Source organism: Saccostrea cucullata, unplaced genomic scaffold (assembly GCF_032062105.1).
Source record: "Saccostrea cucullata isolate Sc308-1 unplaced genomic scaffold, CSIRO_AGI_Scuc_v1 ctg10723, whole genome shotgun sequence".
NCBI lineage: Eukaryota > Metazoa > Mollusca > Bivalvia > Ostreida > Ostreidae > Saccostrea > Saccostrea cuccullata.
The window spans coordinates 1-19,811 of NW_026923938.1; the positions used below are offsets into that span (position 1 = coordinate 1).

Sequence of the window (19,811 nt, forward strand, 5' to 3'; positions counted from 1 at the left end):
GTAAAGATTTCGGTAAGAAACAACGTTCCTTTAATTTTTTGAATATTTTTGATTTATTCGCCAAAGGACATTGGGTAGTGCAGGAATTCTGGGAAGGTTTCACAGAGAAATTTGGCTGACGTATGTACAGATTTCAATCCGAATTTCCTCTGTTCATACACGTTAGTCTATTGAGCTCGCTTTGCGAGCGTCGCTTCGCGACGCTCCCTGCGCTCGCTATTACATCTCTCATTTCCTACATCAAAATTATTATATCAAGTCCAGCACAATACCCCGATAAAGGTATATAGCTTGATAAAGCTATATAGCTTTATCAAGGTATTTAAAATACATTGATCAAGTATTTTCTGTAATGAAAATTGAAAAAAAAATCTAATTATTAAAAGTCGAGTTCTGAGTTATTGTCAGTAAATTCATCCTAATCCCTGTTAAGATTCTGCTAGGCTAGATATTTGGACAGGTCTGGTACAGTCAGTAGATTTAGCTACGTAGCTTGTTTTACCTACATAGCTTTATTTACCTACCTGAGGTAGCTTTATTTAGCTACCAAATTGATCTATTCCTATTAAAAAGCATTTTTCTCAGGGTGTGCAGACAATAACATTTTGATGCAGTGATCATTTTCAACTTTGAACTCATCTGAAAACAACTCATGAAAAAATATCTCTTGGAAAAATGTTTTTTCTGCGCAATTGCAATCAAAGTTCTGAAAGTTTTGGGGCTATGTATGACAGTTAGAACAGTTACTCCTTGAATGGAATGACAATGAAGTCCAGTTCCGGTTAACACGATAATAGGTCGGTAATTATTCAGCACAATGTGAAGTAATCATACTCAGTCATGCTTCACCGCACCTCATCGTTTGGTCGGATAACCAAACAATGGAATTACAAATGGAATTACATGTTTTGCTCTAAATTGTCCAAACGCAGCAATGTATAAACTATCTCTGCTTTGAATTGTTTTTAAAAACCTCCCTATTATAAATATCAATAGTCATTTAATTGCGACTTTTTGTCTCTTTTTAATAAAAAGAAAACTTTTGAAAACTTTACCTTGAAATAAGTAAATAAAGCTACCTGAGGAAGGTAAATAAAGCTATGTAGGTAATTCTACCTACGTAGCTAAATCTAGTGATTGTACTGGACCTGTTGGACTGACGCCGTCGCAGAATCCCTGGACAACTATTAATAATTCATGTCTGGAGATTAAGTACCAACTTCAGTTGACTATAGCAAGGTAAATTCACCTAGACCACACTGCCGTTCATTCAATTAAGTCATTTTTATAGTCGTTTATTTGACTCTCTGTCACTATTATTTCTACATAGCTTACCGTTAAGGCATGTAAATCCCAACATAAAATTATTCACTGAAATCTCCATTCAAATATGGCTCCTGTGACAAAATTGTTTACTATATAGTCTGTTTTTTAATAGTCTATGTGATGTTCTCCTGTATGAATTTTTAAGGTGGATTCCGCCTGGAATTTGGGTGGAATTGAGCAGGAATTGGCAAATTCCAGGCGTACTTGAGGCGGAGACGGAATTTTTAAAGAGTTACGCCTCAGTAGAAGAGATGTCTTACAGGCGTCATTTGTATTTTCCAGGCGTCAATTGGCAAGTTCAGATTTTTCGGGCGTAAAATGGCAGGAAAATAGAAACAAAAATTACGCCTGGAACTTTCAGGAGAAGTAAAAGCCTCTGATTGGTCGATTTAATTATCAATTAAGGGTCATTTCAGATAGGAAGTTAAGTTCGAATTTGATCATGAAGGAGGGAGTTTAGTGTGAGTGAAACAGGAAATGCAGATATCTCAATGTTAAGGCTTTTACACTTCTTGAGGATGACACAGTGTCTGCTGGTAGGTGTGATCATGAATATCTAGTACCTATTTGAGTAAATTTGATTATGATTATGTACAATGATAGTTATAACTGGTTGACCCTAAAATTACTTTAGATATTTGAGTTTGTCCTTAGTATGCACACATTCTGAGAAATATCTGTCTGATAGTGGCTGCAGTGAGAATCTAACTGTAAACTGCTGAGTAATTGAAGAACTGTATTCAGTCAGTAACTCAAATGTTTCAATATTATTACTGAAGTGATAAAATGTATAGGTATTGTAAAAAAGTTTAATTCTAAATACACACTCAATCATGTTTTAGTGTCCCTAATACACAAAATTCATGTTATTTTTCTATACTTGTTAATGATATATGTTAATGACCAGTCATTGTGTTTTCTTACAGTTCAAAAAGCTAAATTTTTAGCTTTAACATTGTAAATCATAATCAAAATGTTTTTCTTTGTTTACATGGTAAACTAAATATATAGGTTTTTAGGTCACAAAGTGTTATATAATAATAAGGACATTCCAGGCGTAATTCTATTCCAGGCGTCATTTTAGTTTCCAGGCGTAATTTTTTTACGGGCATCATTTATTTTTCCAGGCGTAGCTCATTTGCATCTTTCGCCTCAAATTCCTGCCCATTTATGCTTGGTTTCCGCCTAAGTTACGCCCGGAACCTGTGCATCACCATATATGTAGAGAGACAAATTGACGCCTCTCCAAGTACGTCTCAATTCCCCCTATATTCCGGGTGGAACATTTCGTACAGGCTTCAATAGCCACAGTAGACTTGGTTCAGAATTACATAGGGTAAAAACAGACTATAGGAACTCTTTTATTCAAGGAGGTATATAATTTCATCACGGGAGCCATATTTGAACGGAGATTTCAGTGAATATTTTTATGTTGGGATTTACATGCCTAAACGGTAAGTTATGTAGAAATAATAGTGACAGAGAGTCAAATAAACAACTAAATGACTTAAGGTATTCAATGTATAACGACAAAATTTTGTACCTAATAAATGAACGGTCCAATATTTTTAATCATGGTAGTAATTTGAAGATATTATCAAATGAAAATGCTCCACCAAAGGAATTTACAAAATTTTGATTATTGTCCAATTAATATCACTTTGAATTTTACATTGAAGTCTATGGGCAGTGCACGTTTTTATAAGATATTGTAAAAAGCGATTTGAATTTCAAAGAAATCTCTTGGTGAAAAGATTTATTGAAATATAAAATAAAATAAATTATTTACCGCAGAAATTTTGTGAAATCAAAAATTTTCTTCTTTTCATCAAGGGCAGATAACTCTTCAAACACTGTAAATGTGCAAAATGACCGTCTCCTTACATGTTATCAGTCTTGAAAATTTGGTTTATTTCACTTTTATCAATTTCTAGCTGTGTGCTTTGCAGAATCTAAACAGGGATTAAATTCACCCATGCACAAGTACAAACACAATGAAATCAGTAGAAAAACATGTTGTGTGAGGAGACGTTATTTTATGCTTTCTTTTTTTATACCAGAGTGTCTTTATGCACGAGTAGACACACTGACAAAAACTCAGAACTCAACTTTCAGTATTTTAATTTGTAAAGAATTTTTTTAAATTTTCATTACATAAAATACCTTGATCAAGGTATTTCAAATATACCTTCATAAAGCTAAATAGGTTTATTATAGGATTAAACGTTCTTTTTTCAGAATTTATCGATGTGTAAACTCTGCCTTTTTACTCACAAACTGAATAAAAGTGCGAAGCACTTTTATGTAAAGTTTGTGAGTAAAAAGGCAGAGTTTACACATCGATAAATTCTGAAAAAAGAACGTTTAATTCTTATAATTCCAATATTACGATTTTTTTTAATTGTTAAAATTATTTCTCTTTGAGGCCGCCATATAATCCGTTATTTTGTACGGCGTAGGAATACTTTATGCCGCAAAGAAACGTATACAAGATGAATATTGATAAAATCCAACTTTATTTGTCAAATCAATCTATAAATTAAACTTATAAAAACTCATTGAATGTTGTTTAAGTCAACAGATATCGTAAATACGCGAATTCTCCAAAATAGTTCGTCCTTGACTTCGCCATGTTGACGTCATGACGAAAGTTGAAGACCGACGACGTCCTCGATTTGCTCTGGTTCGTTCAAAGATTTAGGGAGAATATGGGATCTGTAGGATGTAAATATATGATTTGATGCTGAAAAGGCAAGAGTCTAAGGTACGTTTCTTTTCCCTATCACATTACGATACCAACTGAGTTGATATGGAACGTCGAGAAAATGACAGCATGATCAGCGATTTCAAAATATTTCACACCCGTGATCCGACAATGACATAAACATAATATTCCCGTCTGTCAGTCCTGTTTATCTCCTTTTCATTCATTAATTCATTTTTTATAAGTTTCTTGTAATCATAATTTAGCTAAAACGGACTAGAACTATCTGTTTTCATTGTTTTTACAACAGTCAAGAAAGTAGTTCTGGTTGAAGAATTCATCGATGTGTAAACTTTTTCTTGAATTTGTTCTCGTCCAATCAAAACACAAGGAATCGATAAAAAAAATTAAGATTGGAATTATCAAGCTATATACCTTTATAGGGGTATTGTGCTGGACTTGTATACAGTATATCAAATTGCATGATCAAGTCTCTGACCATGCATAATAAAATGGTGACTGTGTTATTGTGTATATTTTTATATATACATGCATTATTTAACAAGGTGCTCTATAAACATGACAAATATTAGAGCTTTGGAATAAAGCTATGACACCAAGCCTGAACTGTGAGTGATATTGTGTACAGAAGCTGTATACGTGTACTGTAGGGTGTGATGGATATGGGTTAGGCCTAGAAAAAAAATATGTTTGTTTCCGCTTTCAGGCTGAAAAAATATAGGGTAGGTAGGTAGGCAATTTTTTTTTTTTTTGAAAAATTTTTTTGGCTTCTTTAATCAAAACGTGTATAGAAGTATATAACATTAATGACAAAAGAAATGGTGTTTTCAAGCATTACTGTGACTTAACTTATAATAGAAAGGTGACGCAAACTTCTTTCTGTCTTGAAAAGCTTGTAAAGTTGGAGGCTATAATTCCCTGGTTGAAATCTTGCACATCATGGGACAAAAGCATTAAAAAAATATTTAGGGTCGGCACTATAAATTAGGGTCAGTCGGGAAAGCGGAAACAAACATATTTTTTATCTAGGCCTTACTGGTAGTCATATTATGCTTTATTCATACTACTATAACATGGCATGAATTGTGTACCTAGTCCGTTATCAGTCTAGACAAACTCCAAAAACGAAGTTAACGGAAGTAAGAAATTGAGACTGAAAAAGACTCTGAAAAAAGAGTCCGCGCATGCACAGATACACAAAAAATCTCGATTTTTTATAGGTCAACAAAAATTGTAAATGCAAAATTTAAGAAAGTTAACTGCAATTATATCAATACACTGAAATGGTACATTAAAGACATCTGAAGGGATCGTATTTGTTAGTTTTTTTATTTTATTTGCAAAAAGAGAGATATTTACTTTCAAATTTCACCTTTCAAGTCTGATCAATTACAGAGAAAATTAAACATTTAGGAATTAAATATGTGTGATAAAAGGGAAAAATCTGTAATAATGAATAATATACATGATATATGTTGTAACTGTTAAAAATTGATAACATTTTATCACCATCATGATTTATGTAATAGTTATCACATATTAACATTGTGAACAGATATCATCATGAAAACATTTTTAGAACTTTAATCTATTTGCTAGCTCGTGCATTTGAACAGCAAACTTGTGCCAATATTCACCAATATAAGTTCAATACTTTTAACCCTTTAATAATCATATAAATTAATGAGGTCGCCAAGGCTAGGAGATAAAAATCACACAACTTGTTGGATAAAAATCATATCCAACCAACTGCAAACCACATGTAAGATCATATATATGTTATATACACATTTAATATATTTGTCAGAGATAAAAAGAAATTCATGAATGAAGAGGTGAGAGAAATGGAAAGGACAAGTAAGGAAGAGGGGGATTTCAGGCCCAGAAAAGTTGAGATCTCGAGGTCAGAGGTCAGGCCTGGTGAAGTTGAGGGGTCAGAGGTCGGGCCTGGTGAGGGGTCAGAGGCCCTGCCAATAAAACCCAGCAGTGCCATCAGTACCAGTATAGCCTCTAGTTACTTCAACAACAAAATCCCAATACCAGAGGATGAAGACGTAAGATTCACTCAATCAGTATACAGAATGTCTAGTCCATAAACAGATAAACAAAATGTAAACAAGATTATCCTATTTTTTGACTTGTTTTGCTGCTTTTTTTTTTTCAAACACAACTTTTTACTTTTGGAAATATTCATCCTTCCTTCCCCCATCTTACACCCCTACTCCACCACCAAAATAATATTTTTCCACCTTTTCTTTAACTTTAACATGTTTAATGAGGAAAATGTTCTTTCAAATAAAAGATTAAGAGATGAAATATGCATTTCTCAGATTGGATAATCATCTCTGAAATATTTAATCCTGTTCATAATTTCTTTGATTTTCAGCATCCAGTGTTCAGCTTTAGAAAACTCTGGGCTTTCACTGGTCCAGGGTTCCTTATGAGTATTGCCTATCTGGATCCGGGAAATATCGAGTCGGATCTCCGGTCCGGATCTGTTGCTCAGTTCAAGGTCAGTATCTGATTAGTATTAACGAGCTTTAGAGTAATTAGTGAATCAATTAGCTTAAAAAATATGACAATTTATTTTAAAAATATAAGACATTTAAAGATTTGCTTATTAAACCAATGTTAATATGTTCTACAGTGCGACCGTTAGGGCGAGCGCAGTTATTTAACTATCAAAAACCTTTACACTTTTACTTGCCCTGCCTATCCTCAGTTCATCATTTCCCAGGCATTGAGATTCCGAACTTTTTCGAAGTTTTCGACAAAATCGGAAATACCCGAGCCGTGAATGTGATAAAAGTATGACGTCAAATAAAAAGTCCAGTTGACTTAGAACACAAACGATAGTTTTGTGGCATGGAGATTGCATTTAATCGTTGTTTGTAATTTTTTTTAAAGTAAGTTGTTGCTATGTTTTAGCCACCATGTTGCTATGCACCGCAAAGGATTATTGGGATTGAAGAATGTTTTCAAGTGGACTCATAAAAATTTCTTGGATCAATGTGCAGATTTCAACCTGAATTTCCTCTGTTTGTACATGTTAGTCTATTGAGCTCGCTACGCATTATAGTTGCTATGGATACTGACCTCTGTGTATTTATGTTATAGTTGCTATTTTATAGTTGCTATGGATACTGACATCTGTTTATTCATGTAACAGTTGCTAAGGATACTGACATCTGTTGATTCATGTTACAGTTGCTATGGATACTGATGTCTGTTTATTTATGTTATAGTTGCTATGGATACTGACCTCTATGTATTAATTTTATAGTTGCTATGGATACTGACGTCTGTTTGTATATGTTACAGTTGCTATGGATACTGATGTCTGTTTATTTATGTTACAGTTGCTATGGATACTGATGTCTGTTTATTTATGTTATAGTTGCTATTGATACTGACGTCTGTTTGTATATGTTACAGTTGCTATGGATACTGATGTCTGTTTATTTATGTTATAGTTGCTATGGATACTGATGTCTGTTTATTTATATTACAGTTGCTATGGATACTGACATCTGTTTGTTTATGTTACAGTTGTTATGGATACTGATGTCTGTTTATTTATGTTACAGTTGCTATGGATACTAATGTCGGCCACGTTTCTGGGTCTTCTGATGCAGAGGCTGTCGGCGCGCCTGGGGGTGGTGACAGGAATGCACCTGGCTGAGGTCTGCTACAGAAGCTATCCCAGGGTTCCACGCTTTGTGCTGTGGTTCATGGTGGAAATAGCTATCATTGGTGAGGTCCTGTTTTTAAGACAGGGGGGAAGCATGGGATTTCAACCAATCAAAATTCAAAATTATTGATAGAGGTACAATTTTGTTTGGTACTGTTCAAAAACATATTAATCTTAGATTATTAGGCCATCTAAATTTAATTCCTTGGTTCTCAGGCCAATTTTTCTCCAAAACAGATGCGGGAGGGCGGCATTTTATTTTTCATTTTATTGGCAATAAATTAGATGAGGGAGGTATTTTTTTTAATTTTAATTTCTGAATTTTCTTACACATAAAGAAAATTTTTTAAATCACAGATATACTTTCCATTTCTGGTCAAAATTACTGCTTTATCCATTGCTTAACAAAGTGTAAATATCTTAGGTAATGTCTTTGAATGTATTTAACTTCCAGTGCCCGTGTTTTCAAGTGAAGGAGCCAAAATCTCATTGTAAATGGCTACCGGAAGTGATATTTGAATACTAAACTACGAAACAAATGAGGTCAGAAAATTTTTTCCCGGATTGGTCTCCGCAATACCCACTTTTAATTTTATCAAAAATACAATAAAATCGGCAATGCGGCTACCTCAAAACAGATGCGCGTGGGCCTGAGAATCAAGATTTCAATTTTATTTGGCCTTAGGAATCATGTTCTTAAGATTATAAATGGATCACATTATATTTTATTATACATCATATTCAGTTGCATCAGCACTTTTGACCTTGACTTAAAGCAACGATTCAAGGAAAACTCTTCAAGATCCCTAGACTAGCTGATATTCATGTCCCATGGATGTATTTCTAGTGGTTTAATCACTACATGCTTTGTGCAAGATAGATTTTTTAATTGCTTTTTTATACCCCCCGCAAACGAAGTTTGGGGGGGTATATAGGAATCACTTTGTCCGTCTGTCTGTCCGTCTGTCCCTATGTCCCTCTGTCTCTGCAATCGTGTCCGGTCCATATCTTTCTTACAGAGGGACATTAGAATCTACTACTCCACACAAAGATTGTTCATGACCTAAGGGTTTGTCATGACCTTGACCCAAGTTCATTTTTGGGAAGTTCAAGGTCACTGAAAGAAATAATTCATAATTCGTGTCCGGTCCATATCTTTCTTATTGATAAACTTGGTAGGTTCTAATTTCACACAATGATCGCCCATGACCCAAGGGTGTGTCATGACCTTGACCCAAGGTCATTTGAGAAAGTTCAAGGTCACTGTAAGAAAATTTTCAAAAATCATGTTTGATACATATCTTTTATAGATAAACTTGGTAGGTTCTCATTTCACACAAAGATTGCCCATGACCCAAGGATCTGTCATGACCTTGACTGAAGGTCAATTTGGAAAGTTCAAGGTCACTGGAGGAAAATTTTCATAATTCCTGTCCGGTCCATATCTTTCTTATGGATAAACTTGGTAGGTTTTTATTTCACACAAAGATTGCCCATGACCCAAGGGTGTGTCATGACCTTGTCCCAAGGTCATTTGGGGAAGTTCATGGTCACTGGAAAAAAAATATCATAATTCGTGTCCGGTCCATATCTTTCTTATGGATAAACTTGGTTGGTTCTCATTTCACTGAAAGATTGCCCATGACCCAAGATTATCTGGAGAAGTTCAAGGTCACTGGAATAAAAATTTCATAATTGGTGTTTGATACATATTTTTATTATGGAAAAACTTACTTCTGAAAAACCCAGCGGGGGGTATTTTGACCTGTTTGGACAGTTCTAGTTTGTTTCAAATTCAGTCTTGTCTATGCCTTACTCGTCCTAATATACACAGACCAAATAAGTCTTAGAGCTATATCCTTATCATCATGGGTATATCCAAATGCTTGAGTTGTGAAGTTGAATTCAGACTTATACAACTTGCACAGTTAATGTTTTTTTTTTCTCTTTAAAGAAAAAGAAAGTACAAAGCTAAAAGAATTTCAAAACTCCACTTTATACATTTAAGCAGGAAATTATATACTGTAAAAGCACAAATATCCTTGGGGATTAAATTTTGTTTATTTCGTTGTTAACAATATTCAATAAAATTAAATCCCACACAAAATTTTGTAGTTTATATATTGAATAGGGTTACTTTCAAAACAACGAAATTAAATGCCCACAAAACCATTTTTGATGACAAAATAAAGAAAAGTTATGCCAACGAAAAGGATGACTGCACTTAACGCCAGTTTTTGGGTCTTTTTCGATCTCTCTTGTTAGATTTATTTTTGTTTTCATTCTTGTCTCAAGTCATTTATTATAGAGTTTGGTCTATTTCCAAATGAAATGCAATGTCATAAAAGTTATAAACTGCGTTGCAATGAAATAATTCGCTGTATCCTTACCCCACCTCTCTGCAAATATTGGGAAATTAGACTTATCTGCTCTTGATTGAAGATAAGATTTATAAATATGCATAAGAGGTGGAGCTAATATTATGATGAGCTAGTGGTCTAAAATTAGAATAGCTACTGTATTTATATTTTATATTTGGTGCATTCTCTCTCTCTCTCTCTCTCTCTCTCTCTCTCGTCATATGTTTGTCACTATTATTTTTTAAGTTTTTAAATAAAGTTTATATAACTAATAACAAATAACATCGACCGGTAGAAGAAACCATTCTCATTGATAATCAACAGCAATGGCTGATATCAACAATTCGCGTGTTCGAATATAAGTGCCGACAAGCTCAGTTGGCAATGCACAGAATCAATAATATATAGGTCCGGGATCGAGACCCAATAACAACAGTAATACTTTTTTCCCTTTCATAAAAAAGAAAGAAAAACATCACAATAGCTCAAGTTTTTTTAGTTTCTTTTATAATTACTTTTCCCAATAAATAAGCGTTCTGAGGCTGGCATGATTTCAATTCTATTTACTGGATCTTACTTTGGATGTTCATGTTAAGCAATGATTCAAAACATAATAAATAAATCTTTTTTTTCTTGTAGACAATGAACATGTAGAGACATGCATTCAAAAATATATAAGGAAAGTAAAATGAAACGCTTATGAGATAAATAAATAATATAGATATCTAAGAAAAAATAAGAATATCCCGTGGCTCGAATGAATTGAAACAGATACGAACAATCACTATCTGCAAGCAGAATGCGTGTATCCTTACACGTCACTCGATGGAATTCTAGTATTCACAGAGTTACCTGGGTATAGAAATCACGTGGTTTATTATAATATTCAACAGGTAACAACGTGGTCAAAATGGCCACTTACTATAGAGAAAGTGAACACAGTAGAAACAGTTTTTTCTCTTTTTAACCATCAGCCCATGTTTGTCTATTGATCTCCTTTTAATATGAGTTAATATAATATATAAATATACAACTACCATAAAAAGGAGATCAATAGACAAACATGCGCTGACTATGTATTAAGTAGGGATGTCAATTTTACTCAGACAGCTTAGTCGAATAGTCGAATGCTTTAGTCGAACGATAGTCGAATATTCGTTTAATTTTAGTTATTTTTTCGTACCAGTTTCACTGTTTGTCTTTTACAGACTATTTTACAATATTTAACCTACGCTATCACCATTATACTAGTTTATCAAAATGTAAACATTAACATAGTGCAATAAAAACTGTACATCAATATGTATCCAACGATTTAATTTCAAAATTAATATATATCTGCACATTTAACTAATAAATAAGGATATCAAACGCCAGCATTTGTTCTTTCTTTACATAACGGTAGTACATGTACCCCATAATTGAAGCCAATTATTACGTGTCCTTCAATGATCTTTGACAGGTAAACAAATAAAAGCGCGTCTTATAAAAACAAAGAAAGAGTGAGAGCTTGGGATAAATTTAAATTATGAAATTTTGTACAAACTATCAATAATTGTAGGAAATTAATATCAGAAAAAGAAAGCACGGTTTAATTACTCTCATATTAACTGACCCTGATTTACATGTATTTACGATTTTGAAATAGCTGTTTACTAGTGTCTTTCACTAGTTAACAATTTTCAAATATAAGTTTATTCCCTTGAATTCAAAATTACTTTAATGAAACACATTTTTATAGAATAATCGACTAAAGAAATTTTAGTCGATAGTCGAGTACTCGAATATTCGTTGACATCCCTAGTATTAAGCCGTTTAAAAGATGGGCGTACTCATTATCCTATGGAGATTCCAGAATGTGCGATGTCCCTCCCTATAAAACTGACTTCGAACTTCTTTAATACGAACTTTTAATTAACGTAATTACACAAAGTTGCAGTTAAGACATTGACCATTTCTGCCACTGAAAGAGAAATGCCCATTTTAAAAGTTAATTATGTCGCAATTTCTAAGTTTCCTTAAATGCAGTCATCCTTTGTGCTTCTACAGTAGTCAGTCAGGGGTGTGACTGAAATACATCATTAAATGATTGAAATTCATCTTTTTTTAGAATAATGATGAAAAATAGTCATTTCTATATTGAAATTTATTTTAGAAATAGAGCTACCTTTGATATTAAAAATGACTGTATTTCATCCTTTTTTTTTATCAAATTGTAAGGTCTGGGCACACTGAATTATCTCGTTAGTTTTACAGGGCGCACTAAATTATTTTGGTTTCAATTACTTGTCAAGATGTTTCTCTGCACAAGGGTCTTTGGCAGCATAGTGTACTATATCTTATTACTGTAGTAAATGGGTTGGAAATATTGACTTGGGAATGGAAATATGATGAAAAGAAGTCATATTTACAAAAATAGGAAGAATGTGTACATTAATATATACTTAGAAGAAATGACCATTATCAATCATTTTTAAAAATGATGGATTTCAGTCATACCCCTGACTGGTAGTCACAGAAGTTTTGTATTGATTTGTTTACAGGATCAGATATGCAGGAAGTGATTGGGACGGCTATAGCATTTTACCTGTTATCCGATGGAAAGTAAGTTTTTTATATTTACAACACAAATCTGATTCATTCATGATGAACATACATGTGTTACTTTGAAATACAGTTTTACTACTATACATGATATATAAGCTAAATTAAGCTAAAAAGTCAAGTGAACTTTTCTGATCACTCTTCTGGTGTCTGTCTGTCTGTCTTTCAATCTGTCTAGCTGTCTGTCAATCTGTCTGTCTGTCTGTCTAGCTGTCTGTCTGTCAATCTGTCTGTCTGTCTGTGAATCTGTCTAGCTATTTGTCTGTCAATCTGTCTGTCTGTAAACATTCTAACTTCTTCTCGAGACTGAGGGAATATGACTGTAATATTGCTTACTCAGCATTACACATTACATGTAAACAATTTCTCAGACACAAAAATGTGCAATTTTAAACAAACTATCTAAGAAACATTCTTATGTAAAGGAGATTAAATCCTTAAAATGGAGGACCAAACTCCCTTCCAATGGAAGATATTAAAGAAAAGGCCAAAAATAGGGTAGGGTAAAAAAAAAATTCAGAATCTTAACTTCTTCAAAATTCACAAGAACAACTGGGCCAAAAATGCTGAAACTTATTTGGAAGCATCCTTAACATGCTAAAGACAGAGAAAATTAGTGTAGATTATAAATCGTTGAATTCATGGCCCATGGGAGGAGGGGGGGGTATAACTTATCCTTGATAATTCCTTTATATTTTTTCCCTATGCCCCTGGATGGGATTTCCCACACAAAATATTGCTAATAGGTTTCTGAATTTAAAATATTGTTTTTGTTTTATTTCGTCCTACAGAATCCCCCTGTATGCTGGCGTACTGATCACTATCGCGGACACGTTGTTATTTTTGTTTTATTTAGTCCTACAGAATCCCCTTGTATGCTGGTGTACTGATTACTATCGCAGACACGTTGTTATTTTTGTTTTATTTCATCCTACAGGATCCCCTTGTATGCTGGTGTACTGATCACTATCGTAGACACGTTGTTATTTTTGTTTTATTTCGTCCTATAGGATCCCCCTGTATGCTGGTGTACTGATCACTATCGTAGACACGTTGTTATTTTTGTTTTATTTCGTCCTATAGGATCCCCCTGTATGCTGGTGTACTGATCACTATCGTAGACACCTTGTTATTTTTGTTTTGTTTCGTCCTATAGGATCCCCCTGTATGCTGGTGTACTGATCACTATCGCGGACACGTTGTTATTTTTGTTTTATTTCGTCCTACAGGATACCCCTGTATGCTGGTGTACTGATTACTATAGCGGACACGTTGTTATTTTTGTTTTATTTCGTCCTACAGGATACCCCTGTATGCTGGTGTACTGATTACTATCGCAGACACGTTGTTATTTTTGTTTTATTTCGTCCTACAGAATCCCCCTGTATGCTGGTGTACTGATTACTATCGCAGACACGTTGTTATTTTTGTTTTATTTCGTCCTACAGGATACCCCTGTATGCGGGCGTACTGATTACTATGGTGGACACGTTGTTATTTTTGTTTTATTTCATCCTATAGGATCCCCCTGTATGCTGGTGTACTGATTACTATCGTGGACACGTTGTTATTTTTGTTTTATTTCTTCCTATAGGATCCCCCTGTATGCTGGTGTACTGATCACTATTGTAGACACGTTGTTATTTTTGTTTTATTTATCTATAGGATCCCCCTGTATGCTGGTGTACTGATCACTATCGTAGACACGTTGTTATTTTTGTTTTATTTCGTCCTACAGGATCCCCCTGTATGCTGGCGTACTGATTACTATCGTAGACACGTTGTTATTTTTGTTTTATTTTGTCCTATAGGATCCCCCTGTATGCGGGCGTGCTGATTACTATCGTGGACACGTTATATTTGTTTTATTTCGTCCTACAGGATCCCCCTGTATGCTGGTGTACTGATTACTATCGCGGACACGTTGTTATTTTTGTTTTATTTCGTCCTACAGGATCCCTCTGTATGCTGGTGTACTGATTACTATAGCGGACACGTTGTTATTTTTGTTTTATTTCGTCCTACAGGATACCTTTGTATGCTGGTGTACTGATTACTATCGCGGACACGTTGTTATTTTTGTTTTATTTTGGCCTATAGGATCCCCCTGTATGCTGGTGTGCTGATTACTATCGCGGACACGTTGTTATTTTTGTTTTATTTCGTCCTACAGGATCCCCCTGTATGCTGGCGTACTGATCACTATCGCGGACACGTTGTTATTTTTGTTTTATTTATCTACAGGATCCCCCTGTATGCTGGTGTGCTGATTACTATCGCGGACACGTTGTTATTTTTGTTTTATTTTGTCCTACAGGATCCCCCTGTATGCTGGCGTACTGATTACTATCGTGAACACGCTGTTATTTTTGTTTTATTTCGTCCTTTAGGATCCCCCTGTATGCGGGCGTTCTGATTACTATCGTGGACACGTTGTTATGTTTGTTCTATTTTGGCCTACAGGATACCCCTGTATGCTGGTGTACTGATTACGATCGTGGACACGTTGTTATGTTTGTTCTATTTTGGCCTACAGGATACCTTTGTATGCTGGTGTACTGATTACTATCGCGGACACGTTGTTATTTTTGTTTTATTTCGTCCTACAGGATACCCCTGTATGCGGGCGTACTAATTACTATCGCGGACACGTTGTTATTTTTGTTTTATTTCGTCCTACAGGATCCCCCTGTATGCTGGCGTACTGATCACTATCGTGGACAGGTTGTTATTTTTGTTTTATTTCGTCCTACAGGATACCCCTGTATGCGGGCGTACTGATTACTATGGTGGACACGTTGTTATTTTTGTTTTATTTCATCCTATAGGATCCCCCTGTATGCTGGTGTACTGATTACTATCGCGGACACGTTGTTATTTTTGTTTTATTTCGTCCTACAGGATACCCCTGTATGCGGGCGTACTGATTACTATGGTGGACACGTTGTTATTTTTGTTTTATTTCATCCTATAGAATCCCCCTGTATGCTGGTGTACTGATTACTATCGCGGACACGTTGTTATTTTTGTTTTATTTCGTCCTACAGGATACCCCTGTATGCGGGCGTGCTGATCACTATGGTGGAAACGTTGTTATTTTTGTTTTATTTCGTCCTACAGGATCCCCCTGTATGCGGGCGTACTGATTACTATCGTGGACACGTTGTTATTTTTGTTTTATTTCGTCCTACAGGATACCTTTATATGCGGGCGTACTGATTACTATCGCGGACACCTTCACCTTCCTCCTCCTGGACAAGTACGGTCTACGTAAAATGGAGGCGTTCTTTGCATTCCTTATTTTCATTATGGCTGTCACTTTTGGATATGAGGTCAGAGTTGTATAAATGTGAATACTCTAGTGTACTTTTTTCCACGGTGTCACAATTCCATGGAATCTCAATTTCTGTTTAACCCACTGGTAGAAAATTACGCGGATTTCTTAGACTGTCCCAATGTACTTTGCATGTATTTTAAGTACCCTTAGACAAATTATGCGGAAAATTTGTGACCACGTACATAGCGTAAATTAAAACCACACTGAAAAAAGTACTTCTACATTATTTAAAAGGTACATGCTACAAAAATAATTTTCTTATCTCCCATACAGAAGAGTTATACACTGGTATATTTTTCAGTATTTCTATTAAGAATTTTTTGGCTTCAAAATTAAAAGGTAAAAAATAACTCGGAAACTCCATAGTGAGAAAACTTCATACTTTTCTAAATTTTCTAAAATAAGAGAGGTACCTAAATTAGAAAGGATATTTAAATTTCAGAAGAAAAAAGTTTGTGTTTATTTAAAGTCGGGTACATCAACAGAAAAATACACTAGCTTTGAACATGTTGAATAGCGATATTTTTCAACTACATAAAAATGTTTTATAAAATACAACAATCATACATAAAAAACATGAAATGTACAATGTATTAAAATATTTATACGCTACTAAAATATCAATATGACTCTTTGATGCATTACATTGACAAATGTCATTATTCATCACATTAAGAACAACAAGTAACAGCTTTTTAAAAAACTTGCCTGACTAAATCAATCGATATCTGCAGGAGAAGTGATAAACCTTTTGAGCAATACTTTTGTGGGTTTATTAATAAAATATGTCTTTGCTTTATATTTTGAGAACCTTAAGTAAATGAAATCTTGATTTTATATAACTTGTAGAAGAATCATTTTTACACCACAATACTGAAGAGGTGTTATTTGTGGATCGAATGCTAGATAGAAAACTTAGATTTCAATAAGAAAGGAAGCACTTCATAAATCACTTTTGTGAAAAAACTTCTTAGATTTTCTAATAACTTTTGAGGTAAAGCTGAGATAAACTATAGTTACAGTATATTGAAGACATGTACATAGTTACACGTCTGTTCAGTTTAGGTTTGTTGTTTTACTATACAGTAAATTAAGGATGTCCAATCTCAACTCTGATATCTCAACAAGTTGGATATCTCGACATATTCAGATAGTCCCGTCCAATGTAGAGATAATGAAGTTTATTTGTATATATTTCTAAAAGATTCTGGTAAAGAATTCCATAGTTAATTTAACCTTACCTGTGTTATTTAATGCCCTGTTCACACGGAGAGTTTAATTCGAATTAAATGTAAGTTTACTGCGAATTAGCTTTGCTTAGCGTTCACACGGAGAATTTAATGCGCATTAGTTCAATTCGCATTAGTTTACTGTGCACTAAATTACTTCGCATAAGCTCCGTGTGAACGCTAAGCGAAGCTAATTCGAATTAAATTCTGACGCATGCGTAATGGCAAAATTTAGCCAAATGCCACTTGTCGGTAGTCAGCTATAGGTGCTTGTGCTATTTTTGAGTGAAAAACTAAGGAAAAGTTTGTAGATCATTAAAATGTGTATACAGACACTTTGCCATTATGTCAAATGGATCTGCTTCAGCATAAGGTGAAGTGATTTGCAAATGACGTCATAATAGCCGGGCTGCAGAAGTAAAATTTTAATTTGAATTAGTTTACTTATCATTAGCTGTCGTGTGAACGCAATTTAATTCGCATTAGTTTGATTCGCATTAGTTTAATTCGCATTAATTTGCTGCGAATTAAATTCTCCGTGTGAACAGGGCATTATTGTGTTATTTATCAATATTTGATACATGTACCATGGATTAAATCATTGGATTTCTGTATTGATTAGAGATGTTGATACAGAAAATGATTCCTAATTCTTGAATGCTGATAAGAATTTATTGATAAATACAATAAAAAGCATGGGAGTATGTAGCCCTTATCATAATTACGCCAGCTATACTCTATGTTACAGTAAAACTTGGTTATAATGAGGTCACAAGGACCTATAAGATCCTTTTACTATATCCATAATTCATTATATCCATATAAGGAATTCATAAAATTCATAAAGTGGGGGATCCAAAACAACTTTGCTATATCCATGAATTCGCAATATCCGTGTTCGAACTAAATGAGTTTTACTGTACTTAGTTACTTCGCAAAATTTTGAATACTCCAATTTATGTACAGTACTCAACTATAGGCACATTTATTTTCCCCTTGCGCAACTAGTTGCGGAGGGGATATAGCATCGCGAATGTGCGTAAGGGTCTGTGTGTGTGTGTTAGTGTGTTCGTTACACCTTGTGGGCAAGATTTACAGAAAACCTTTGTATTAATCATTCTCAGCATTTACATACTTGTCTGGCAGTATAAAAGATCGAAGCCTATTCATTATCAAGTTCATCGATGAAATATTTCTTCAGATATTGCGTTTTTACTGCCTCAAAACTCTGACATTTTATGTACGAATTGACAATAATCATTTGTGGGCAAGATTGTCAGAGAACTTTTGCATAAACCACTCTCAGCGTTTACATACTTGTGTAGCAGTATAAAAAGATGAAACCTATTCATTTTCAAGTTCATTGTTGAAATATTTCTTGAGATATCGCGTTTTCACTGTCTCAAAACCCTGACATTTTATGAACGAGTTGACAATGATATTTCTGCTAGAGAGAGAGCTAGCTTTAAAGTTTAAAAAGCGTGTCGAGTCTGCGGGACCCAGATTAAAAGATTGATGAACGAAGCAGTTTTATTACCAAATTCCAAAAGGTTTCTGGGAATTCGGGATGCACGTTATTCCTGAAAGCTGTAAATACAATCTACAAGTTCAGTTAACTTATCGATGTACATGTACATTGTTGTTTTTCACTCAAGTCGAACAAAATGCATATTGCCTGGAACCGTGAAATATACTTAGGTAGGTAAATAACTAAAATTACTGAAACATACATTTAGCATACGAGATATGTTTCTGCTAGGCATCAGGGAAACTGCCCAATTACGTATGCATATTACCCCCTCCCACTTAAATGCTATGCAATTTTATTTTTGTTAAAAAGACATCTTCCATCCGCGATAATTTTGTTTCAAAAATAAATAGTGCTGAAAAACAATTTAATATACATGTATTATATTAAACTTAACAACCCCAAAAGGTATCCATATCCCCCCTTAGCCAAGACGGTATGCACTTTGCATTATGTAAGAATGGATCATCAACAACATGCCACTAATAATTTTGTCAGAAGTAAGGAAGTTGATCCTAATGTTGCGGCTTTGAATCCCTTTGTGGGACGAGTAGACTGGTCTTTCGAATGAAACTGTGTAAACCAAGGGCCAATGCCCCAATAGATGCTTGCATAAAAAGATCCCTCACTGCCCATTGGTCGTCAGTTCCTATTATAGGAAAAATGTGCAGCTCTCCACCGGCAAGCCTTCATATACACAAAAGATTCCTGAGAGGGACATTAAAAAAGTACATTTTACTATCAATATTTAACATGTTTAACGTCCCTTGAATTTATCTCTTATCAGATATTGCCATAACCACTGAAGTTACCGTCGCGTCAGGGGATGCTCCGCTTAGCGATGCCCTTGTTTATTATTAGGTCTTTCCACCTATTGAAATTGTTCTGTTTATTATTAAAGTCTTCCGTTTCCAACGGAAGACCTTCTACTGATTCTGTTGTTTCTTTTCCACTATTATTAAGCGGAAGACCTTTCTGTTATTCTTAGGTTTCATTTTCACAGTTTTTATT

General features: G+C 34.4%; 1 protein-coding gene across 2 annotated transcripts; it reads left to right on the forward strand.

Annotated features, from left to right (window-relative positions):
* Positions 1 to 5,249: 5,249 nt before the first annotated feature.
* Positions 5,250 to 16,233, forward strand: LOC134265299 (natural resistance-associated macrophage protein 2-like). Of its 2 annotated transcripts, none has more exons than XM_062747534.1 (5): positions 5,250 to 6,105; positions 6,438 to 6,563; positions 7,639 to 7,804; positions 12,646 to 12,706; positions 15,900 to 16,233. In XM_062747534.1, exons 1-5 carry the CDS (start codon positions 5,875 to 5,877, stop codon positions 16,051 to 16,053), a joined length of 738 nt encoding a protein of 245 aa, XP_062603518.1. In that variant the 5' UTR covers positions 5,250 to 5,874; the 3' UTR covers positions 16,054 to 16,233. The 2 variants fall into 2 exon arrangements, with proteins under 2 accessions (XP_062603518.1, XP_062603519.1); XM_062747535.1 differs by lacking the exon at positions 15,900 to 16,233 and adding an exon at positions 14,155 to 14,314.
* Positions 16,234 to 19,811: the final 3,578 nt, after the last annotated feature.